General features: G+C 44.8%; 1 protein-coding gene across 1 annotated transcript in view; it reads left to right on the forward strand.

The window, feature by feature from the left end:
• The first annotated feature begins 1,790 nt into the window (after nucleotides 1–1,790).
• Nucleotides 1,791–26,023, forward strand: part of LOC134466123 (UDP-glucose:glycoprotein glucosyltransferase 1-like) — a 36,417-nt gene continuing 12,184 nt past the window's right edge. Inside the window, exons 1-10 of the mRNA XM_063220019.1 lie at nucleotides 1,791–1,819; nucleotides 2,062–2,145; nucleotides 11,310–11,405; nucleotides 13,570–13,672; nucleotides 16,181–16,260; nucleotides 17,164–17,353; nucleotides 18,049–18,207; nucleotides 19,275–19,360; nucleotides 20,121–20,205; nucleotides 24,387–24,475. Of these exons, the coding sequence (XP_063076089.1) occupies nucleotides 1,791–1,819; nucleotides 2,062–2,145; nucleotides 11,310–11,405; nucleotides 13,570–13,672; nucleotides 16,181–16,260; nucleotides 17,164–17,353; nucleotides 18,049–18,207; nucleotides 19,275–19,360; nucleotides 20,121–20,205; nucleotides 24,387–24,475 (1,001 nt within the window). The remainder of the gene's footprint in view (nucleotides 1,820–2,061; nucleotides 2,146–11,309; nucleotides 11,406–13,569; nucleotides 13,673–16,180; nucleotides 16,261–17,163; nucleotides 17,354–18,048; nucleotides 18,208–19,274; nucleotides 19,361–20,120; nucleotides 20,206–24,386; nucleotides 24,476–26,023) is intronic.

The raw sequence follows: 26,023 nt of genomic DNA on the forward strand, positions 1-26,023 counted from the left end.
TTGGTCGTCAATTTGGTTGACACCACGCCCTAAGCATTGCTTACCTACTTATGCCTATCGGCGGCTTGGTTTCCTTGAGCTAGCTGTCCCCTTTCAGCGCCCTTCCCTTTCGCGCTCTCCTGAGTTTTAAATGCATGTCGAGTTGAATGGGATCTAATTACGCTACCCATCAGCTTGCAGGTGCATCACAGTGGGACAAACATCATTATAAGACTCACTCTGCAGCTCAAGATTTTAACCATTTGCAAACATCTGACTTTAATGTTTCAGATGTGTAACAACCTTTTAGGAGTCTGTGTGCTTTAGCTTCGCTCTTCAAATGTAAACGGGTCAAGAATTACGTTTTTTTTGGCGGTCAGATGTCAGGCGGTACAACCCATACATTAAATAATTGGTATTAAGTTGCAATGAATATGCTCCAAGGTAATCTAAAAAAAAAACAAAAACTTTTAATCCAAACAATAGTGGCATTAGCTGTGGTTGCACCCCTTGACGTGTGTATCTAAAACAACACAACCCCAAATGCGTGCCCCGTACATTGAGGGATTCCCCCCCCCTTTTGACACACCCCCCCAAATTGGTGATGAGTGGCTTCCATCTCAGCAGTCTTTGGACTGGGGAATTTGACGTGCGAACAGGCAGGGCGTAGACAGTGCCAGGGGGTTTTAAGAAAAAAGTGGGCTTAAAAACACCCTTTTCAGAGTCTGTGTGGTCTTGTGTTCATGAAATGAGTCCTCTAAGTACCTGCATGGATTCCCTCCCTCCCTCTCCCCAAACCCCCCTAAGTGTGGGATCCCCCGATACCACTTTTTTGAAAAACGATCCCGATCCGGGGTTTTCCCCCAAAAATTACAAGAAAATAAATGATGCGCCTTGTTTTTTTCCACGGGATATTTTTATTGTTCCATTTCCGTAGATTAAATGTTAGAAAAGTTGAGGTGGCACTTTTTCCTGCTGTTTTTAGTCCACAGAACGTGCAGATTTTGCATTGTTTTGGTGAAAAGCAGTATCGTTCCCTGGATGGCAAGTGCTTGACGGGGACGAGTACGAGTAAATAGCAGTTCGGGTGCCGATAGAATCGGTACGGGCACCCCTACAAAGTGGTGATGAGTGGCTGTCCTCCACCCGTCAGCCATACCGTGTAAACCAGCAGGGCCGCAGACGGCCCCAAAGGGGGGTATCTGGGTTTTTGGTAGGGCGATGCAGTCACACACACTGCAAGAATCGTGATGGGCAAATGATTTATTAGTTACAACTACGCCCTAATATTCAAAATTTTTTTGATTTTTAAACCCAGCCCCAGTCAGGGGGGGGCAGCAGAACTTAGGGTAAAACCGGCCAGACTTGGGGGGCTACAACGAAGTTTGAAAAAGGGAAAAACGTTGGAAAGTTTTTCCCCCTTTTGTTTTCACTGCACTGTCCGCTGTCACCCCCAGTGTCTTATATCTCCATTCTTAATCAGCTGTTGCCCGTCACTACACCGAGTTTGCAACCAGCTATTACCAGTTTTTTTTTTAGCTATTTTTGTGGGGGTAACGATCGAAGGGTGTAGTTATAGATACTTATTAAGCATTGTGGGTCATTTCACGTGAATCAGACACTTTGGGACCCGACGACACGATTTCAACATACTTTCTGTGCCCGTTTAGTAGCAAGGTAGCACCCCGAATGGTTTGTGTGATCTGACACCCAAAATTTTAAGGGGGAAAAGAAAGAAAAAGGTTTAAAAATTTAGGGGGGGACACTTGGGATTGCCTTTATTTTATCAGTAGTGTAAGTAAAAAGTGCACATGATTCAGTATGATTTAAAACTGTGTCGGTGGGGGCTCAAAGTGTTGATTTTTGTGAAATTACCCTTGTGTTTGTGGCAAATTTGGACACCAAACACCTAAACCCCTGAACAGCAAAATAGGTTTGTAGGGCCCTGTGTTACTGTTTTGTGTGTGTGTGTGTGTGTGTGTGTGTGTGTGTGTGTGTGTGTGTGTGTGTGTGTGTGTGTGTGGGGGGTGTGTGTGTGTGGACATGTCTCCGTTATCAAATCCCTTGCTGTGTGTTTTTCAGCGATGGGTCATCGCGGGGGGGAGTTCTGGGTGGTGGGGGCTTTTATCAGCGTCGGGCGCGCTGGTACGACGCCCTCAGGCAATGGTGAGACACCCCCAGGGTGAAGGACCCCACGGGCTGGATTAACACACAGGCTAGATTGGTTGCGCCTAGGGGCCCCACATGCAAGGGGCCCCAAGGATAGATATGACTGCACTAGGGGCCCCCCATGCAAGGGGCCCCGTTTGTGTGGGTAATACAAATGTCAATGTTCGAATTTTGAAAAGAAAATGTCAAGTGCCGTGTCAACTAAGTTTTTTAAAAAGTTTTTTAAGCTCCCCTTTCCCCATTGGGGGATATAATTTTCCTGAAATTTTTTTTTTATACATTTTTTTGACTGTAGTTTTTTGTGGGGGGCTCCCGCACTTTTAGCCTAGGGGCCCCCGGGGCCAACTTAATGGCCTGCTCCACAGGTGCTGACAGGACCCCCGTTCCATTGACATTCTGTTGCCGTTACTTTTGTTTGAAAAAACTTTCAGAGAGTTGTGAAGCCTCTGAAAAATTTAAGTTGGGTGTCTATCTGTGGGGATGTGAAGCTTTTCAAATGTTGGATTTAACTTGGTTTTTGCGCTATTGGTCCCGTCTTCTAACACCTTTTTAATATATTTTTTTTGCTTGTGTCCTTCAAAAGGGCAATAAATGATGTAGAATTTTGAAAAAAGTTTTAAAGGTCATTAACAATCAGTAGGTGATAAAAAAGGTTTTTTTCACATCGTAATGTTTTACTGTGTGTGCGGCTTGGCCAGGGGGCCTTGAAAGGGGTTCTATTTCAATGTGATTTTATTTCTATCTCAAATGTTAAAACTTTATATTTTTCTGTTACCAGAAGGCAATGATAGTCGGAGCGCATTACTGGGGCCCCGTTTTTTTCATAATTGTGTTCCCTTTTGGTAGTTAACTTTTTAATGACTATTACAGGGTACACAAAGGTAAAATAAAAAGAAAAAATTTTGATACATTTGATTTCCCCAAATTCCCCTTTCGTGACAGAAAAAAATAACAAAGTCCGGTTGGGCATGATCAAAAAACCCCGGCCGAATCGAAACCAATGAGAGCAGCTGGGGGGGGGGGGCCTTGGGGTTGGAACCGGCCCCCCCAAACCCCCCCCAAGATGGGGGGGAGACCCCCAAGGGCCATGGGGGGAAAACCCCCAAATTGGTGGGGGAAACAAAAAAACCCCCTTTTTTTTTTAAAAACATTTTAAAAATATGAAATTAATTAAAAAGGGTTTTCCATTTTTTTTTTTTAAATTTTTAAAAATTTTAAAACCCCCCCCAAATTTTTCTTTTTTTTAATTTTCCCCAAATTAATTTTTTTTTAAACCCTTTTAAAAAAAAAACCCCAATCCTTTAAAATAACCCCAATAAAATAATTTCCCTTTTACAAAAAAAATTTTAAAAAAAACCCCCTTTTTTTTTTTTCCCCCCCTTTTTTTTAAAACTTTTTAAAACAAAGAAGGGGGGGAAAAATTTTCCCCCCCCCCAAAAACCCCCCCCCTACACCTCCCACCCCAAACCCCCCCCCCGGGGGGAAAAAAAAAATCCACAGAAATTTTTGGGGGGGGCCCTTCGGGAAAAATTTCTGGAAACCGCCCCCTTTTAAAAATGGCTAAAAAATTTTGGATATGGTAAAATTCCACCAGATTTGAAATACGGTAAATACCCCCGGGAAAAATTTACTTTTAAAAAAATTATTTTTTTTTGTTCCCCCCCTCCCTTTTTTTTGGGTGGCTTTTTTTCCATTTTAAAGGGGACCTCGTTTTCTTAATTTTTCCTTTCCCCGGGGCCCCCAGATTTTTTTTAAAAAGGGGGGGGGGCTTTATGTTTTTTTCCCTTTTGGGCGGGTCTTTGCTATTCCCACCCGGGGGTTTTTGGGTGTTTTGGGGGGGTTTTGTGGGGGGGTTTGGTTCAAATCCCACCTTGTCTTGCCTATATGGGTTTTTCCTCTATTTTCCCCCGGGCGGATTGTGTTTTTTTTAAAAGGGGTTTCCCTTTCTTTTGTCTTTATGACGTTCCTGTTTATTTTTTTTTCCCCCCTTTTTGGGTTAAACTTCCGAAAGAGGGCCCCTTACTTTTTTCCCCCCTCAAATAGTGTTCTTTTTAAAGTATTTGTCTAAGTTGTTTGCCTTTTCTTTCTCGGGGTGGGGGAGGCTTGAAAATCTGTTTAATTCGTTTTGGGGATGGAGGCCCCTTTTTAAGGTTTGGGCTTGTTGGGGTTTTTTTTTTGGGGGAGGGGCCCTTTTAAAGGGGGGTGCTGTCCCTAATTTGTTTTTCCCCCAGGGTCCCCTTTTGGGGTTTCGGTCTTTAAAATTTTTCCTTGGGGGTTCGCGCCCCAAAAGGCTGCCCCTTAAATTTCTTTTTTTTGAGGGGGGGGGTTTCTTTAGATAAGTCCTTTGGTCTTTTTCCTCAGGGTTGGATGTTCTTTTGGGGGGGGCCAAAAGGTTTTTGGTCTTTTTTTTCCCCTCTGCAGGGTTGGATTTTCCTTTTTAAGAATCTTTCTATGTTTTTCCCCCCCCTTTTTGGGTTCTTTTTTTTCCCAAATTTCTGGGTCTTTTTAAAGGGTCTGCCCCTTTTTTTTCCCCCTTAGGGCGGCGGCCGGAGTTAATTTTCCCCAAAAATTGCCCCCCCTTTTGGCTTTCTTTTTAAGGGCCCTTTTGGTTTTTTTCCCAACCTTTTCCCCGGCGGTTTGGGGGGGTTTTTTAAAAGTTGCCTTTTGTCTCCCCTTTGTTTGTTCCCGGGGGACGTGTCTTTTTAAAGATTTTTCCCCAATGGGTCCCTTTTTTTTTTCGAAGGGGTTGGAGGCTCTTTCAAAGGTTGCTCGTTTTTTGGGGAAAAATTTTTTTTTAAGAACCCCAAAACCCCCCCCTCCTCAAAAACCCCCAAAAAAGTTTGCCCCGTAGGGCCCCCATTTCATTCCCCCTGAAGGGTTAATTTCCCCAACTGTGTCTCTCGGGGAACCGGGGCCTTTTCAAAAAGCCCCAACTTTTTCGGACGGCCCGTTTGGGGTTTTCCCTTTAATGTCTTCCCCTCGGGGTTTGGGCTTATTTTTTAAATAAGCCTAAGGGTTTTTCTTTTTTGCATAGGATTTCCTTTTAAAGAATTTTTCCAAAAAATTTTTTTCCCCGGGCCCCCATGGATGTGTTCGTTTAAGAGGGGCCCCCCTAAATTGCGCCCCCCCCGGGGTTTGGCCCCTTTTTTTAAATTTTTGTCCCCTAAGGGTTTTGCCTTTTTTGGGCTCTCCCCCAGGTTTTAACGGTTTGGGGGTTTTTTAACCTTCTTCCCCGCAGGGTTTGGCTTTTTTTAAGAGGCTTTCAAATTTTTTCCCTCATGCCCCCCTCAGGGGAGGGGTTTTTTCAGGCGGGGGGGGCCCCAAGGGGGTTGGGGTTTCCCCCGGGGTGGGGGACTTAAAAAAGGGGGGGCCCGCCAAAAGGGGGGGACCAACCCAAACAACACCCCTCCAAAACCCCCCCAAACAAAACCCCCAAAAAAAAAAAGACCCAAAACCGGGAAACACCACGCCCCGGGAACCAAAAAAGAAACCCCCCAAAAACCCCCCCGGGGAACAAAAACCCAAAAAAAAAACCCCAACCCCACCCACCAAAACCACCCCCCAAAAAAAACCCAAAACCAAAAAACCACACAAAATCCCCCCCTTTCCCCAAATTATATGCTTTTAAATACTGGTAATAGAACCTTGTTAAAAAAATTTTTTTTATTTTTCTTTAAAAAGCTATTTAGGGTGTCTGTTATAAAAATTTTCAATTTCAAAAAAAACACCCCCCAAATGATTTTTTAGTTTTTAAAAAATAGGGTTCCCTTTTTTGTGTTTTCGGCCCACCCACGGGGGAAGGGGGGGTTTTAACGGAATTTTCCCTTGGGAGCTCCTTTGAGGGGAAGCTCCCCCCCCAACACAAAACGGGCTGGAGGGGGCGTCATGGCTAAAAAAATTTTGGTCCAAAAATTTGCCGTCCCATTTTAAATAAACTGAAGCCCCGGGGCTTTTTTGGGGAAATTTTTTTAAGTTTAACGGTAAACATTTTTTTTATGAAGCCCTTTTTTTCGGGGCAGCTCTGTCTCCCTACGCCCCCCTTTTTTGGGGGCCCCCTTTCCTTAACTTTTTTTCTTTTTTACTTTTTTTTTCCCCTTTTTTTTTTTTTTGGGAAATTTTAGGGTCCCTTTTTAAATTTAAGGGGGGGTTTTACTTGCTAATGGGGGGGGTTTGGTTTTAAAAAAAACCTTTGGGTAGCGACCGCGGGGGGCCGGGGGTTTTAAAAAACGGATCGGGCTGTTTCCGGCAGAATGGCGCACCTATCCCCCCCATGGGGGGCCCCTGATTGTCCAACAAGTGAAAATTACGGAATTGTGACAAATATGCATGTTGAAAAAATGTGTGTCTCAGTATAACGTTCTGGTAGACTATATAGTATAGTTGGTAGGATACTAATACCTGGCTTGTGGTTAATTATGACACTGGTCTATGTAGTAATTGGTTTTGTAAAATTTGCGTTTCTGGGGGCGTTGGGGGGGGGGGGGCATGGGGGGGGGCAAGGCAACCCTGTACCTGTAGGGGGCCCAGGCCATCTTAACCTGGCCCTGGTGAGAGTCCGTGTGTGTGGTGTGAGAGATGGAGAGCTGGATGTTTGAATTATCGGCCTCTGATAGAGCTTCCCTATAGCCCCACCCAGCCTGCTGCCTCAATTCAGCACGGTGGCACTTTCATTAGGGTGACATCACACCCTCTATGCCTGCCTTAGCTTAGTGCAAAGTGTTTCTCAAACTTTTCCAGGACCGAGGGACACCACAACTTTGTCCCCTCAAATATCTTCAAGGACCACCTGTCAAATGAATTGACAGTTGACATGTGCTAATTTGACACTGCTAATTTGGATACAGACCACTTACTTTTTCACATTACAGGCCTGTCTTCATTGTGGTGAAAATAAGACTTAAAGCTATTGCTTACTTTGTAATAATGTTACAAATAGAAGCATACAGCTAGCTTGTCTTTGGAAAAGTAAGAAATCCACTCGCGGGACCAATGAGGCTCTGTCGCGGACCACACTTTGAGAATCACGGGCTTAGTGCTTCTCAACCGGTGCTCTAACCGCGGTGTTTGGGGAACCTAGGGGGGCCGTTGAGAAGGATACAGCTGAGAGGGGGTCGTGCCATTAGTTGCCATTCGGGGGCGTTAGTCGTTTTAATTTTTTTAGACTACTTTGAGGGGTCGTTGGCATGGCTTCTTATGAGGTTACAGGGCGGCCGTGACTTGTAGGCTTACAATGATGGTACAGTAGAGGCTCGTTTATTTCAAAAAAGGTGGGGTGAACAAACTGGCCCACTGGCTTAGCTGTGTCTTACCAATAGGTGCCATCACATGAATGTCTTGTCTTCACATCTTCACTGTGCATCTTCCATTGATTATGTGCGAACGTGAGGCAAGCGAGTCTAAACTTGTATTGAGACACTCACACCCTGACAGTTGTATGTACCGGTATGTTAGAGACTTGGATGCATCATTTCTATGCAGATAAATAATTGGGTCAAACTATCAGCACTAGAAACAGATCATTTTATTTATTTGTTTTTTCCTATAGGAATTGTAAATAACAAGCAATAATTACACAATACATTACTCTGTTTTTTTTCTCGGATAGAGATAACCGACATCTAAAAAACAAGCAAAAAAGCAAACAAAAACAAGATCCAAAAACAAACGAGGCATAGAACATGGATATGAAAATCATATTATTTTTGTTCATTCAGTGACTGCTGAAGGGACACATAAGTTTTCTTCAAATCATGATCTTTGCGGGATGGAAGTACTTTACAGTGGTTCAGGCAGCATTGATCTCCGTGTTCATTTCTTCAATCTCTTTTTAACCAGGAACTAGAATCACATTGCATTAGGCATCTCTTAATTCATGGTCATGGTCAGAGGTGTCAAAAGTAAAAGTAAAACTTTAAAAAAGGAAACACAGTTCCTTCCAACGCAGGTAACTTATCTAACACCGTGTATTCACTTTTACTTTTACTTTTGTCACTTCTGGTCCTGGCTACGCTAGCGCTTATTATGTCAATTAAGCTTTGCAAGTAGCAAGGTTTAACAGATACAAGGCAACACAAACTAAATGGTAACATGACCCCAACTCCACACATACACACAGGAACATATATACTCATTACACGCCTGAAAAATTGATCATTTTCAACTTCCAACACCTCTCCTTGAACACCCCCCCCCCCAGTCACATGAATGAAACGGTTCTGCTGCAGAGAGTAAAGTAGAAGTGAAAGTAAAAGAAAGAAGAAGAAGAAGAAGAAAGCCTGGGAACTGGGAAACTCCAACTCCCATTGTCATTGTAACATGTGTTCACTGCACACATCGAAATTGCATTTATGCCTCACCCGTGCAAGGGGGCAGCCCCCAATGGCGCCCCAAGGAAGCAGTGTGGCATGACGGTACCATGCTTAGGGTACCATAGTCATGGAGGAGGATGGGGGAGAGCACTGGTTAATTACTCCCCCCACCAACCTGGCGGGTCAGGAGTTGAACCGGCAGCCTTTGGGATACAAGTCTGACGCCCTAACCACTTAGCCATGACTGCCCAAAAAAGTGTCCAAAGCACAATAGTCCAGGATGTATTGGTGTAGGACGGTAGACAGTGGCATTAGAATCGCTGATATCTTTGTTGATAAGATTTCCACAGGAGGACCAGCAAAATAACAACAACTCCAAACAGAAACAGTACCAGAATTACAATTACACTTGTGTAGGACGGCAAGACGTTTGTTGGACCCTTGCAATTTCCTTGCCGAGAGAAGCCACGCATGTCAGACAACGCCTTTAAAAACACATCTTTGTGAACTTCACCAACCGAGTTTTGAAACTTACAACGGAACTTCAAGGGAAGACGCTCCTTGGAGACGGTCGGAATATAAAGAGTGTTGACGGCGAAGTACATCCCATCGTGCATCTTCTCAATCCGTACGTGGTTGCACATACCTGTATCTCTAAACAAAGGATTGCGGTCAATGAAGGTGCCGTTGACGAGCCAATAGGACAGCGTTTCGTTTACGATTTCCTCATCAATGCCGAGAGAGGCCACGCAGGTCAGAAAATCTACTCCCTCTGAGACATTCCTGACTGTGTCTTCTTGTGGAAAGAAACAAATTTCGGTCCTGTGAGATTAAGGCAGAAGACGTGCACCGACGCACTGAAGAGCAGCAGGAGAGAGGACAAGACGATCACGCAGCGGAGTGCCATAGCTTTTGTCCAGAACCAAGCAAATGGGCAAAGTGAAAAAGATCTTTACCAATTAACTCTTTGAGGAAAAATGATTTTCTAACACTCTACAGGTCCCATAGAAGTATGTGTTAAAAAAAATCGTTGTCGTTATGACATCAAAATGTTGGCAAAATTCTAATCACATATTTGTGATGGTACTCGTTTAAGCAAATCCGCACGTCCGTGAGTTATTGCCGAGGCAGTGCAGGGCCAACTAAAGTGTCCTGACTGAAAAACCAAGAGTGGCAACTCTTGTGATGTGTGTCTGCTGAGGTTTGAGGAGTTGGTTTCAATTTTACACAATTAAAATCAGTCATCCTGACACAAGCGTCAGAATTCTCCAACTTCTTACTTGCTGTTCCTGTTTTTTTTGGGGGGGGGCTATCAAACACCATCAAACCCTTCGACCTTCGGATGTTATTAAATAATTACAACATCTTGCACAATTTCTATTCCATATCTCATCTGAAGACAAATGAGGTTCATAGAAAATAAGAGGAAAAGGTATCACATGTAGAATAGACAGATGAGAGGAGAAACATTAACAGACAAGTAACCACAAATGATAGGACAAGACTAGACACATGAGTCAGGACTACAGTAGACACATGACTAGACCAAGCATAGCAGTTTCGGTGACTTTTCCCCCCAAGTGAAACGCATCTTGACATCAAGTGTCTGACAATTTGTCCAGTGTGTATTGTGACATGAATTTCAAAATCTCCCGTTCTAGAGGACTACTTCCTTAATAACGGCTAGAAAGGGAAAAGGGGGGCCAACCGTGGCCTAATGGTAGGGCACTTGTCTACTATGCTGCCGACACGGGTTCGATTCCCAGCCCGGGTCCTTTGTCGGTCCTTCCCCGTCTCTTTCTCCCCGCTCGCTTCCTGTCACCATCTTCACTATACTATCAAAAATAAAGCAAAAAAAGACCACAAAAAAAAATCTTTAAAAAAAAAAAGAAAGGGGCAAATTGTTTTATGATTCAGGTGGGTCGTCTGTTTTAGTTATTGCCATGCAGAAAATACTCACAGAAGGGGAAAAAAGATAAGAGGTCAAAGAGGTTAATTTCTCGGCTGCTCGCAATATGTATCGCAGCAAATAATTAAAGAGAACAGAACATTTTAAATTGAAATGCTCTCTAATTAGTCTGTTCCATTGAAAAGTGATTGGGTACTTCTTGACTTTTTGTGTGTTCACACATACAGCTTAAGTTAAGTGTATTAGTTGACACTGTTGGCTAAGACATGTTCTGTTGCTCTCACTGTGCAAACTTAATTATGAATTGCAATGCGCTGCAATTCTGCTGTGGCAAGGCTGATGTGTCTTTCTCAGAATGTTCCTCGTTACTCTTTTTATCGCTCTCCCCCCTAACCCCCCACACCCTTTTTTTACTTTTATCCCCACTTCCTCTGCTACTTTCCCCTTTGATCCTTCCCTTTTCCAACTCTGCACTTTTAAAAAAATATTTTTTGCCTGGGTCCTTTTCCCCTCAACTGCTCTCTCTCTCTCTCTCTCTCTCTCTCTCTCTTAACTTTTTCGTCTCCCTACAATTTCCCTGTCTTTCTCTGCCTCTCTCCTTCTTCTTTCTCTCTCTTTCCTCATTCTCTCTCTCTCGCCCCATCTCTGCCCCTCAAGTAGGCTTTTCCTCTCTTCCCTCCTTTACTCTCTCTTTCCCTCTCTCTCCTTCTACCCTTCTTCCTCCCCCTCCCCCCCTCTCTCTCTACCCTTCACTCCAGCTATTGCCCTATCTGTCCCTCAACTCTGCTATCTCCATCCCCCTCTTCATCCCCCCTCATAAAGGTAAAGCTGCATTTATGATGTTCATGTCTAACCGTTCTCTCCCTTAATCTCTCCCTACCTGTATCCATCCCTCCCTCTCTCTCTCCCCCCCCCCCACCCCCCCCCCCCCCTCTCCCCCTCAGGGCTAGTGACTTGGTGATGAAGGTGGATGCTCTGCTGTCTTCGCAGCCGAAGGGCGAGGCCCGGATAGAGTACGGCTTTGCTGATGACCGATACAGGTAAGGCGGCAAGTACTATGATGTTCATTATGTGCTAGGTGTTTTTTTCTTTTTTACACTCACTTCACTTCAACTCATTTCAACACCACGCAGTCCTCTCTCCTCAGGTCTGATGCCTGATGCCATCACATGATGGCTGTTCTATAGGGCTGTAACGATATTGTATTGAACCGAGAAATCGTGACAGAGAGTCACAATACTGTATCGTGATACAAGAAGACCCATTCGTCCAGAAAACAACCTTATGATTTGATGTGATGGTGTTTCCAAGCTTCAATGGAGATATTTTTCAGAAATCGTGGGGTGTATCGAACCGTAGGTCAAAAATCGTGAGTCGAACCGAATCGTGAGTTGAGTGTTTTTCTTTCACTTCATACATTTCATAAAAGTTAAATATTTTACCTGACATGTTTTGATGTCCCGTCCCGAGGGTAATCCGTCTTCATCAGAGGGTTACCCTCTCTAATAGCTATACCAGGGGTGGGGAACCTTTTTCATTCGAAGGACGACTTCAAATTCCTCCAAGGGGCGTAAAAGTCCTCTGAGGGCTGTACTATGAACACAAACCAGGATTTCCCTCTGCACTTTTGGCCTATATTGAAGGCAGCCACCTTTAAAACAGACCCCTCCTTCTCTAGGTCCCCTGAATATAACTTAATTGTATTGGAAATGTATTTTCTAAGTTTCCTTCACAAAATATACCATATTTCATGTGAAGCTGCATAACATTAAAACTGTATCGGGGGCTGGATAAAACGGCCTCAAGGGCCGTACACGGTCCTCGAGACATAGGTTCCCCACCCCTGCACTATACCGTAGAAACATGTCAGGTAAAAGATAAAACTTTTACATATCTGAAGAAAAAGAAAAAAAAACTAAGTTTAAGGTAAGGTTGCTGTAGACCCCCGATGGCTCCCAGGGACGAGATAGCAGAGCAGAGCACTAAGCCCGGATTAACACACAGGATAGATATGGCTGCAACCTTCAGGGCCCCCCACCTGCCAGGGGGCCCCCTACCACAGGATGGATATGTCTGCAGCCTTTAGGGCCCCCACATGCCAGGGGGGCACTGATTAGCCAAAAGTGGAAAATTGGATATTGACAAGATGCAAAATTTAAAGAATCATCTGTCATGTTGAGTACAGTTGGTAGACAATGTTATCCTTAATTCCTAGCTCGTAATTACGATGCTGTCTATGTGTTTTTTGTGAAGCACATTGAGTTGCACCTGTGTATGAAATGCGCTATAGAAATAAACTTACCTCGCCTTGCCTATGTAAAATTGTGGCAAAAATTGTCTTCCGAGGGGGCCCACAATAACCTGTAGCCTAGGGGCCCCAGTCTATCTTAATCCGGCCCTGGGTAAGGCTGCTGTAGACCCCCGCTGGCTGGCAGCAGGAGGGCCAGCTCACCTCAGAGGGCTGTCCCAGGGAACACACACACACACACACACACACACACACACACACACACACACACACACACACACACACACACACACACACACACACACACACACACACACACACACACACACAGGGATGGGATAGCAGAGAGGAATGTGGGTGTTTTCTAGACAGCACAACAGAACAGAGCACTAAGCCCTGATCATACAGCCCCACTCCATGTCTCCACTTCACTTCAAATAATGAAGTCCGCAACACCAAGCTCCAGCTTCTCTTGAGAGAAAAAGGAGGAACATGCTGCACATCCTTCTCAAAAATGGAACATTGGTCTTCTTGATTAACATTCAGATGTTCCGATATCTGTTTTTTACTTTTTTTCCCCTCTGTGTGTGTCTGAGAAGTTTTGAAAGTTTTAAATGTCACGTCACCGTATAGCTCTGCAGTATAAGCAGAGATTCTTTAAGTGTATAGAGATATGCCAATGTAATAGGTTGCTATGGGCACCTAACATGACCAGGTTCCGGTCTGCCTAAAGGGGCATGTCATAATACTCCTAGCATTGAATAGAACAGTCCTTAGGTCTGCCTAAAGGGGGATTCCCCCCCCCCTCCCCCTTGCAATAATAGAACCCGGAAACAATGGGCCAATGGAACCTCTCTCTCTCTACTCTCTCTGGTATAAGTCTCTTATCTCTGAGCCGTAAGTTGTTTCTCTCCCCCTGCTGTTCTCATTCCCTCTACTGTGCCCCCCTCCTCTAGTGCTGTGAAGCTGAGGCCCAAGGAGGCGGAGGTCTACTTTGACATCGTGGCTGTGGTCGACCCCGTCACCAGAGACGCCCAGAAGCTCGCCCCTCTGCTCTTGGTAAGGCCAACAGCGGTTGTTCAACTTGGGAGTAGGCTTCACTCTTAAAGACTTAGACTGTGAGGGTTCAACTCAGTTTTTCAGGAAAGAGGCCGCACCTTTCATAACTTGTGTTTTTATTGCACGAACGGCGTGGGCCAGACACAATGAAGAAGGCCCACGCCGAAACGCGATTGTGCAATAGAAACACAAGTTATGCAAGGTGCAGCCTACTTTTTGCAAAACAGCGCAAACAGCTGTTTTCAAGTAGGTTTTTATTGTCAATTTCTTTACATGCACTGGTCATGCAAAGAATTTGAAATTACATTTCTTGCTTTCCCATACAGACATAGACTAATCTAGGTAAGGACATAGACAGTATAGACATAGACAGTACTTATACATGGACTTAAGACAGTATGGACATAGACAGTGCTCATACAGACATTTAAAGTGCAAGACTGGACAACAGAAGACTTGTAGAGGACATACATTAAGAGGTTTGTTGTGCTTTTCCTAAAAAGTCCTTTATAGGGTTCTGACATAGTAATAGTAGCATTTTGAAGAAAAATAAATGTGAAAAAGGTCTATCAAGTATAGGACTGGGTACCGAAATTCAATTCTTTGATGGAACCGAATTAAAAGCTAAGGTTCTACTTGGCATCGAAACGTGCCTTGTCTGTCGGTTCCACGTTTCGGTTCCTGAAGTCTGACTGTTAGAGCCATCAAATGTGTGTTTAAGCACGCGGCCATTTCAGCCAACCACAAGTGTCACAAACTGACCACGCTCCTCCTCTTCCCGTTTCGCACCTCATTTAAACGATTGACAAGACAGCTGATTTTCAACCAGCTGATTGTACTACTTGAGAAACAAAAACATGCCGTCGAAAGCGTGGCTATATTTCAGGAAAGTAGATAAGGAAGGAGCGCTGCAATATCTGCGATAAACTAATATCATGCAAGAATGCCAATACACCCAACCTGTTCAAACACCTGCTCTTGCATTCGATTAACTTGCGTGCGGAGAGTTGCAGCATCTTTACAACGGCAATACCGTCAACCTCAACCATGACCTCGACTCTTCAGGAAGATTTCTCTAACTCCTTGGAAACATGTTTTTCCATGAAAAGAGCTAACTTAGAAATAACTGGTCTTGTGTTGGGGACGTACAAATGTAGCCTATTTAGACCGTCGGTTTAATTCGAGGGAACAAAGAACACAGCGACAAAAAATATTTCCTCTCTATCCAGCTGGAGAATAACGCCATTGTTTACTTGAAGTAGCGGCCGCTTAAGGTTAAATAACTGAGGATTGAAAGAACATAAAAAAGTTCTGTAAAAAAATGTAAAAAGCTAAGAATCTCAGCTTTCGAACAAGCCCTAACACATGTCTGTAGGTCTAGGTTAAGGAGATCGCTGGCTGTTAGGAAAAAAAAAGATGAGATTAAAAAAAATAAAAAATAAAAGGTTGGAAAGCGCTATTTTTTCACTTGCAACAGCGGCCGCTTACAGTTCAATAACTTTTGATTGAAAGAACATAAAAACGTGCCGTAAAAACCTAAGATTCGCAGCTGTCGAACAAGCCCTAACACATGTCTGTAGGAGAAGGACAGGTTGTTTTTTTACCACTAGAAAGTGGCAATCTTGGGTCTCTGTTTTGGTAAGCTGTCGACAGACTGGGTAGCGTATTAAAAAATCATGTCAGGCACGCTTGACATAGGATTGGTACCAGAAGTGAAGTTGCACCGTATAGGCCTAGTACAGCAGAACAATTTTAATCAGACATGAGAACATTTATCAGTATCAAAACCGTTTATTGTACTTGCCAAGCCATGCCGAGAGGACAACTTGCAGCATGCAATTAATCATGAATGCTGTAGGCTATAGAATTAAATGCCTTTAACCCGCCATTGCTTAAGTCACGATGAGCGCCGCCTTGTGGCAGGCAGGGAAACTCATGATTTACAGACCCGTTACGCCATCTACTGGCCACTTTGGGTAACTGCAGGTTTAATTCAGGGTTTCTAGGAACCGAAAATGGAACCGTTCTGGTACCGGAACCAAAACGAAGGAAACGGAAATGGAACCGGAACCGAAAATTGTCAATCAATACCCAGGCCTAATCAAGTACACCACCAGCAGCTGTGTGTGTGTGTGTGTGTGTGTGTGTGTGTGTGTGTGTGTGTGTGTGTGTGTGTGTGTGTGTGTGTGCGTGCGTGCGTGCATGTGTGTGTGTGGGCGTGTGCGTGCATGTGTGTGTGTGTTTGTGTGTGTGTGTGTGCGTGTGTGTGTGTGTGTGTGTGTGTCAATCCTACTCCTATTATTGTCAGGAGGGTGACAGTGCTGAAGAATTTTTCAAGTGGAATATTAGAACTTTTATTTTGTCATAGAATGTTTGAGAGAGAGAGAGATTGTCTTGGCTTCCACTGTGAAGACAGTCACATTTTTCAGAGAACTTTTGATGGTCAGTGGCCCTCTAAGTAATGTCTATCTCTGCGTCCCCTTCCCACCCATCATTTCTCCTACCCAGGTGTTGAAGCAGCTGGTCAATGTAAACCTGCGAGTCTTCATGAACTGCCAGGCTCGACTCTCTGACATGCCGCTCAAGAGGTGAGGCTGCAAATACGAATACATATACTTTACTCAAAGATCTGAAGCTCCTATGCACAGCCAGTCTAGGTGCTGGTGAAGTGCTGTCATCAGTAATCCAAAGAAAAGAAGAAGAATCACAAAAAAGCAGCAAAATCAAGTCCACCAGTGTGCGGTGGTCCTTCTTGTTTACTTCAAATACTTTATCGTCCACAGTCTAGAGAGACTAGACAACAGCAAGGCAACAGCCGCAACATTTGTCTCTGTCAAATGATATGCAAATGCAAATAGTAGAAAGTAGGAGAGTTATTACCTCTCTATAAATGCTTTGCAGAATTAGCATTCAGATTAATGTGTATTTTTGAATGCTGTATATGCAGGAGCACCTCAACTGCTAATGAAATCACTGTTAGAAGTGAAGAGCTCCCAATTTAAGTAAAACACATTGAACCACAGTTGAAAGCCACTTTTCAACTGTAACTACTTTATAAGCTCTGTCAATCACAAAGTGCTCTTTATCTCACCACAACCACAGGCATACTCAAGCTGCCTCCTACACAGCTACCTCCTACAGTTTTTATATGCTATTTTTATAGCCCTTTCAGAAACTGCCATTGGAAATTAGCATTGGCTATAAATGCTAAGATGCTCTCCATTAGGCTGTTATACAGTACTCGTGGTGTGTATCTGTAACTGTAAACCTTAACTAACTAATTAACTAACCACTGTCTTGGTTGTGTCAAACTCAAATTGACTGAGGGCCAAAATGCACTTCATACTGATAGTTATAGTTCACAGAAACTCTTTCCCATCATATGTGGTGGTTGAAATATGTCTGCACATCTTGTTATACTATACATTAATGGTCTCTCTCTCTCTTTCTCTCTCTCTCTCTCTCTCTTTCTTTCTTTCTCCCCGCTCCAGTTTCTACCGCTACGTGCTGGAGTCTCAGCTGAGTTTCGGGGCGGATAACAGCCTGTCTCAGGGCCCCCTGGCCAAGTTCCTGGACATGCCCCAGACGCCGCTCTTCACCCTCAACCTCAACACCCCCGAGAGCTGGATGGTGGAGTCCGTACGCACGCGCTACGACCTCGACAACATCTACCTGGAGGAGGTGAGCATGTGAACACTACATGAAGCACACCTGCCCATCAGTTTGGCGAATAATAGTGCTAACCCATACCTACAGGGCTCTAAATTAGCACCAGCCAACTGGCCAAATGCTGGTGAAATTTCAGTTTGGCTGGTAGAAAAGACCAACTTATTAGCCATTTGACCCATTTACTTAGCTACAGAGCTACAGAAATTAACATCTTAAAGCCATTTTGGCTGGCGATTTAAAAAAAAGTGAATTTACGACTTTACGACTTTATTGTCGATCTGACGGTCACTCGCTACGACCTCGATAACATCTACCTGGAGGAGGTGAGCACCTGCAGCACCACCCAGAGCTGGGGTGGGCTACAGGTTGCTATTGTCCCCTTGCCTCGCGCGCCATCCTACGTTCTTCCGCCAAGACACTTGGCTCCACACTACGTCTGGTACCTGTCCTCTGTGAATTTTTCAATATTGCATCTAGTCACAGTTGTGCAATTTTTGACTTATGCTCTTTTGCTTTTGACTTGTGCAATTTTTGACTTTTTTGACTTTTTCCTCACCTCCTGCTGGAGAGCAATAGTAGTAATAGTAACAGTAGTAATATAGACAATAATAACTTATTAACAAGGAATGTTAATCTTGTGTGTGTGTGTGTGTGTGTGTGTGTGTGTGTGTGTGTGTGTGTGTGTGTGTGTGTGTGCCTCCCCCTAGGTGGACAGTGTGGTGCCTGCGGAGTACGAGTTGGAGTACCTGCTGTTGGAGGGCCACTGTTTCGACGTCAGCACGGGCCAGCCCCCCCGCGGCCTGCAGTTCACCCTCGGCACCGACGCCAACCCCGTCATCAAGGACACCATCGTCATGGCCAACCTGGTGAGACAGTAGTTTTGGGTAGGGTGCGCACATCCAAAAACGCTTGTTGCAGGTGCCAGACAAAAAAGTCAGACAGTTGAAAAAGGTAGGTCTGCACATTGCCGATCAGCTCCAAAAATAAACTTTATTATTTAAAAAGCAATGATGAAGATCCAGCGTGATCGAAACGTTGCTTTTTAAATAATAAATGTTATTTTTGGAGCTGATCGGCAGTGTGCAGACCTACCTTTTTCAAAAACCTGCTGAGACGCCACCCCCGGCTCATACCCCTTACAGCCTGAACCGATAGACATACATTTGAGGGCCTGTAGTGTTTCCAATGCACAGACCAGAGCTATTCTATCGCAGTTTCATTTGTGCCATATTGATTATTTATTTATTTATTTATTCACATTGATTTCAGACTTTTTTGAGGGAGGGAGAGAGAGAAACATTTATTTATCTACGAGAGAATGGCATGATTTATCCTTTTGGATGAAAACTCATAATATCGTATCATATATTTCAACTGGTAGATGTTATTTGTGTACCTGAGTGCCCGTGCCCATAGCCTACTACACTAGCAGTCTCTCCAACCGTGATGTTTCCTCCTGGGCTGTGTGAATGTGCTTGTTCACCGCTCATGTTGTATTAAAAGTATTAAGACGCCATCAGACACCACTAAGTCTTCACAAGAGGCTGCCGTCAGGTGCAGACGAGCTCCCTTGATGTAGCGGCTTAATGCAGATTAATAGGTCTGTGTGTGTGTGTGTGTGTGTGTGCGCGCCCACACATGTGGTGGTTATAGGTGTATGTTTATGTAGATATGTGTCTTATCCTTTGTCTGTGTGTGTGTATGTGTGTGTGTCTAAGCCTTTGTGTGTGTGTAAGTGTGTGTACAGATTCTGTTCATCTCTGTGCGTGCGTATGTGTGTCTGAGCCATTGTGCGTGCGTGCGTGCGTCTGTGTGTGTACAGAGGCTTCTGTGTATGTGTCTGTGTCTGTGTGAGTGTGAGTGTGTGTGAGTATCTGTATCTGTATCTGTGTAGTGATGCTGACTGTTGTCTACTCTCTCTTTTCTCTCTCAGGGCTATTTTCAGCTGAAGGCCAACCCGGGCGCCTGGGTCCTGAAACTCCGCAAGGGCCGATCAGAGGACATCTACAAAATATACAGGTATACAGAGAAGCTGTCTGTGTCCTTAGCCCCATTCGTGTGCTTTGTGTGGTTGGGTGTCCTTGTTTTCGTTTCTCTGACTTTGATTGTGTTTAGGCATGTATGTGTGCTACTTTCAGGGCTCTAAATTAACACCAGCCTGAGCCAACCAGCCAGATGCTGGTGAAATTCCAGTTTGGCTGGCAGAAAAGGCCACTTTGTCCCATTTGCCAGTATGTGTTTGATTAACATCTACTGGCCATTTTGGCTGGTTATGAAAAAAAGTTAATTTAGAGCCCTGGCTTTTTTTTAAAGCAAAATATACACGTAGGTATGCAGCACACAGTGAAGTAGGTGTTTAGGCATTTATGTGTGCTATTTCTATAAAATATACAGGTACACCATGCACACAGTGAAGTAGCTCTCTGTGTCCTTAGGCCCATTTGTGTGCTTTGTGTGGCTGGGTGTCCTTGTTTTCGTTTCTCTGACTATTTTATCTGGCCTGCTGTTGTGTATACTTTGTTCTAGTGTGTGTGTGTGTGTGTGTGCGTGCGTGCGTGCGTGCGTGCGTGCGTGTGTGTGCGCGTGTGTGTGTGCGTGCGTGTGTGCGCGCGTGCGTGCGTGCGTGCGCGTGTGTGTGCGTGCATGCGTGCGCGCCTGCGTGTGTGTTTGTGTGTGTGTGTGTGTGTGTGCGTTTGAATGTTTGGAAGTGTGTAGTGGAGGTACAGTCGTGTAAATAACTAACCGTCCCCTTTTCCCCTTCCCCTCCCCCTCTTGACAGCCATGATGGCACGGACTCACCAGCGGATGCTGATGACCTCATCGTGGTCCTCAACAACTTCAAGAGCAAGATCATCAAGGTCAAGGTAAGACCGTTGAAGAGGTAGGAGGAGAGGAGAGGAGAGGAGAGGAGAGAGAAGAGGAGAGGAGAGATTATCAAAGTCAAGGTGAGACTGGAGAGGAGAGGGGAGGGCAAAAGATAGGAGAGGAGAGGAGAGCAGAGGAGAGGATAGGAGGTGGAGAGGAGAGGAGAGGAGAGGAGAGGAGAGGAGAGGAGAGGAGAGGATAGGAGGTGGAGAGAAGAGGAGAGGAGAGGAGAGGAGAGATCATCAAAGTCAAGGTGAGACTGGAGAACAGGTACAGTTGCTACCTGGTGAGCACAGGAGAGTAGGATGGAGGAGAGGAGAGGAAAGAAGAGAGGAAAAGAGGGGAGTGCAGAGAAAAATAGAGGAGTGCAGAGGAGAGGAGATCAGGATGGAGGAATAAGGGAAGAGGAGAGGAGGCTTTTTTTCTTTTTTTTCTCCCATATTTTCTCCCCATTCACTTATTCACACCAGCAAAAAGTGTATGCAAGAGAGCAGAATGGTTTGTCTTCCGGCAGTCCTGCGCTTTGGCTCTTTTATCTCTGGCTACTGCTGAAGCCCCATATTTTGGGTCGACACTGTACAGGTGGATGTTTGGGTAGACAGACAGACGGACAGAAGAACAGACGGACAGACATGATGTGCACACTGATAGCGCGTTCAGGCCGACTTAGAACCGTGCTGAAGCCCGTTCCCGCACCTAATCGTGAACCGGCCGTCGTGTTCACGCCACAGATATTTGCGTTCGCGAACCGGAAAGTTGGTTCGCAATGCGAGCCGCAGAATATTTGTTTTTTTCTCCGCGAACCGTGACGACAGCGTGGCCGTCAGCAGGTTCATCTGGGTAACACACAGTCACATGCGAATAAAGTTCAGAGCCCGGTATGAACACGGGGGGTTCGCAGGTAAGCACTTTAGTGCCGAACGTAACTGGTGCGGGCACTGGCACAGGCTCCGTTCTGGTCGGCCTGAAAGCCCTATGAGAGGTTGACAGATGGTGCCAGGATGCTGGAAGTTGGAACACCCAAATAGGACAGACAGACAGACAGACAGACAGACAGACAGACAGACAGACAGACAGACAGGCAGACAGGCAGACAGGCAGACAGGCAGACAGGCAGACAGACAGGCAGACAGGCAGACAGGCAGACAGGCAGACAGACAGGCAGACAGACAGACAGACAGACAGACAGACAGACAGACAGACAGACAGACAGACAGACAGGCAGGCAGGCAGGCAGGCAGGCAGGCAGGCAGACAGGCAGGCAGACAGGCAGGCAGACAGGCAGACAGGCAGGCAGGCAGGCAGGCAGACAGGCATTTGGTTTAACAAGGCAGACAAACTGGTGGAGACCGGAAGGAGGAAGAGCAGTAGAACAGACCGAGAGAGGGAAGCAGGATAGACAGACGGGTACTAACAGAAGAATGCACGCAGACAGATGGATGGATGGTGGTAAATGGGCCGACTGAGCACAAAGACAGACAGACAGACAGACGGGTAGATAGACAGACAGATGCCGTAAGGCAGACAGACAGGTAAAGACAGTGGACAGGAGGCAGATAAATAGACAGGTAAAGAGAGTAAATGTAAGGCAGATAGACAGACATGTAAAAATAGAGAGTAGACAGGATAGGCTATGGAATAGATAGGCAGCAAAAGACAGATGAGCAGCAAGGCCGACGAGAGAGAGAGAGAGAGAGAGAGAGAGAGAGAGGGAGAGAGAGAGAGAGAGAGAGAGAGAGAGACAGGTAGAGAGAGAGAGAGAGAGAGAGAGAGAGAGAGAGAGAGAGAGACACAGAGAGAGACACAGAGAGAGACACAGAGAGAGACACAGAGAGAGACACAGAGAGAGAGACACAGAGAGAGAGACACAGAGAGAGAGACACAGAGAGAGAGAGAGAGAGAGAGAGAGAGGAGGAGAGGAAGCAGACACGTCTTCCCACAACCCCCTTATTACACGTGACGGCCTGTCAGCTCTCGTCTGTGTGTGCGTGTGTGTGTCTAAGCAAGGAAGTGGAGCACAGAATGTGTGTGGTCTCCTTGTGTGGGGAACTTTTTAATTTGGGAAGGTGTGTGTACGTGATTACTGCTGTATTTGTAAGTTCATAATCTGGATGCTAGTGTGGGTGAGAATGTAGGTGTGTGTGTCTGCAGGCTGTGTGCCTGTGTGTTTTTAAAAATAGTCTGGCTCTCATTTTGATGCCACTGTGCATCCAGGTGTGTGTGTGTGTGTGTGTGTGTGTGTGCGCGCGTGTGTGTGCGCGCGCGCGCTATCTCAGTAAGATCATCCCTGCTAGCTGTACTTTCTTCTTCAAACTGCATGAGATAAGTACACCAGTCAAAGGAGAACCTTTTAAACCTTTATCTGGCACATACAGTGCCTTCAAAAAGTCTACACACCCCTTCTCAAATGTCAGGTTTTTGTGATGTAAAAAAATGACAGAAAGACAAATAAATTCACAGCTTTTTCCACCTTCAATCTAAACTATTAACCCGTACAATGCAATTGAGAAACAAGCATAAAGCTTTAAATTGAAACAATAGAAAATAAAAAACTTCCATTTACATGGTTGCATAAATATACACACCCTTAAATTAATACTTAGTTGCAGCACCTTTGGCTTGTCTGGGCCATTGCAAAACCTCTATATTATTCTGGTTAAGCCATTCTTTTGTAGATTAAGGCGTGTGCTTAGAGAAATTGTCGTTCTGAAAGATTAGTTCCTCTGCATATTCACCTTTCTACCAGGGGGCCCGAAGATTTTGTGCCACTACCACGGCCCCTGTGGAAATTTTCATAATTCCCTCCTCCTTAATAAAGGCCCCAGTTACAGCTAAAGAAAAACAGCACAAAAGAACAATGCTGCCACCACCATACTTTACGTTAGGTATGGTGTTATTGCGGTGATGTTTTGTGCCAAAAATACCTTTTGGAATTATGTCCTAAATATTCAACCTCGGTTTCACCAGACCATAACACATCTTCCCACATGCATTTGGGAGATTACAGAAGTATTTTTTGCAAACTTTACCTCACCAAGATTGAACTTTTTGGTCATAATTCAAAAGGGTATGTTTGGCGCAAAACATCACCGCAATAACACCATACCTAGCATGAAGTATGGTGGTGGCAGCATTGTTCTTTTGTGCTGTTTTTCTTCAGCTGTAACTGGGGCACTCATTAGGGAGGAGGGAATTATGAACATTTCCACAGGGGCCGTGGTAGTGCCACAAAACCGCCGGCCCCCTGGTAGAAAGGTGAATATGCAAAGGAACTAATCTTTCAGAACAACAATTTCTCTAAGCACACGCCTAAGTCTACAAAAGCATGGCTTCACTAGAATAAGATTGAGATTTTGGAATAGCCCAGAGAAGCCCAAAGGTGCTGTAACTAAGTATTAATTTAAGGGTGTGTATATTTATGCAACCATGTTAATTGAAGTTTTTTATTTTCTATTGTTTCCCTTTAAGGCTTTATGCTTGTTTCTCAATTGCATTGTACAGGTTAATAGTTTAGATTGAAGGTGGAAAAAGCTGTGAATTTATTTGTCTTTCTGTCATTTTTTTACATCACAAAAACCTGACATTTGAGGAGGGGTGTGTAGACTTTTTGAAGGCACTGTATATATACACACACAGCACACACACAACACACACACAGAGCCTAGACGTTTGAGTAACCATAAGAAACTAAATGCTGTGTGTGTGTGTGTGTCTGTGTCTGCGTCCGTGTGTGTGTGTGTGTGTGTGTGTGTGTGTGGGTGTGGGTGTGGGTGTGGGTGTGTGTGTGTGTGTGTGTGTGTGTGTGTGTGTGTGTGTGTGTGTGTGTGTGTTCCTGCGTCCGTGTGCGTGTGTGTGTGTGTGTGTGTGTGTGTGTGTGTGTTCCTGCGTCCGTGTGCGTGTGTGTGTGTGTGTGTTCCTGCGTCCGTGTGCGTGTGTGTGTTCCTGTGTGTGTGTTCCTGCGTCCGTGTGCGTGTGTGTGCGCCCGTGTGTGTGTGCGCCCGTGTGTGTGTGTGTGTGTGTGTGTGTGTGTGTGTGTGTGTGTGTGTGTGTGTGTGTGTGTGTGTGTGTGTGTGTGTGTGTGTGTGTGTGTGTGTGTGTGTGTGTGTGTGTGTGCGTGCCCGTGTGTGTGTGCGTGCCCGTGTGTGCGCGTGTGCGTGCCCGTGTGTGTGTGTGTCTGCAGGTCCAGAAGAAGCCAGACAAGATGAATGAGGAGCTGTTGAGTGACGGCACCCAAGAGAACGACTCAGGCTTCTGGGAGTCTCTCACGCGGTACGCCACCCTCCTCCCTCCGGCCAAAACTAGACTCTCTCTGTCGCTCTCTCTCTCGCTCTCTCTCTCGCTCTCTCTCTCTTCTCTCGCTCGCTCGCTCTCGCTCTCGCTCGCTCTCTCTCTCTCGCTCTCTCCCCCTCCCTCCCTCTCTCTCTCTCTCTCTCTCTCTCTCTCTCTCTCTCTCTCTCTCTCTCTCTCACTCTGTGGTTCTCTGTTACTTTGTGTCGTTTTACTCTTTCACCGTTATTCTCTCGGTAAATTTTGTCTCCAAAATTACCTAACCTAACCTGTATTTTGTTGTACGTCATCCTCCTCTAGCCAAAGTAGTTTTAAAAAATCTGCCCCCGTCCAAAACTAGACTCTCTCTATCTTATATTCTATGACTCTGTGTAGTATTACAGTGAGGAGTTGACACACTTAAAATACTTTTTCCCCCATTTTTTTATCCATGGCAGAACTACACTCTAAGAAAAACAATTTCTCCTTTACTCAACTCTTTCTCTGTTACTCTCTCTGTAAATTTTGTCTCTTAAGTTACCTAACCTGACTATATTTTATAGTACGTCACCCTCCTCCGCCCAAAACCCTCTCTCTATTTCTCTGTGGCTCTACTTTGTCTCGTTTTACTCTCTTCACCGTTATTCCCTCTGTAAATTCTGTCTCTGAAATGACCTAACCTAACCTGTATTTCATTGTACGTCATCCTCCTCTAGCCAAAGTAGTATAAAAAAATCCTTCTCTTGTATGTCTTAATCCAAGGCAGAACTATATTTCGACATGGTCGAAACGTTTCGGATTTCAAGTGTGTGGACCATTTAAAACTTGAATCAGCCTTTGACCTGTACCTGTACCTGTACCTTAACCTGGGGACGTACACAATCTTCCTTCTCAACTGCGCTACTTTCTCTCTATGTTACTCTGTGTCACACTTTCCCGCTTTCCATTACTCTACCTGTTACTCTCTGCTAACAAACCGTATTTTATATAGCCGCGGAAAATATTGAGAGACCACTTCGAAATGTTCAGTTTTTCAGATTTTTTTATGGATAGGTATGGGTTTGAGTGAAACGCCCATTTTCATTTCATTCTATAAACTACCGACAACATTTCCTCCGAATTTCGAAAGAAAATATAGTCATTTAGATCATCAAAATGGTCAAAATAACACATAAGTTGTATGCAATGTTTCCAAATCTCAAAAAAGGCAAAAAAACAATGTTTGTTTTACTCAAAGCCATACCTATGCATAACAAAATCACAAAAACTGAAAATTTTGAAGTGGTCTCTCAATATTTTCCATGGCTGTATAGTTCACATACTGATCCATGTTCCTCTCATGTGAGTCTGTGGCCCTGACATTGATGCGGTGTTGAAAAGGTGCTTGCCTGTTCTAGAATAGGACGCCACACAGCTCCAGTGTAACATTCTATTCTTTTTCACTGTCAGTGTCATTGCTGCCTGAGAACTAGACTTTAAAGAATTCACATGTAATGATTCCTTTTATACCTGCATTAGATAAGTGCTAAGTTTGCAGACACATTCAGCCAA

The sequence above is a fragment of the Engraulis encrasicolus genome, chromosome 16 (genome assembly GCF_034702125.1).
Source record: "Engraulis encrasicolus isolate BLACKSEA-1 chromosome 16, IST_EnEncr_1.0, whole genome shotgun sequence".
NCBI classification, from domain to species: Eukaryota; Metazoa; Chordata; class Actinopteri; order Clupeiformes; family Engraulidae; genus Engraulis; species Engraulis encrasicolus.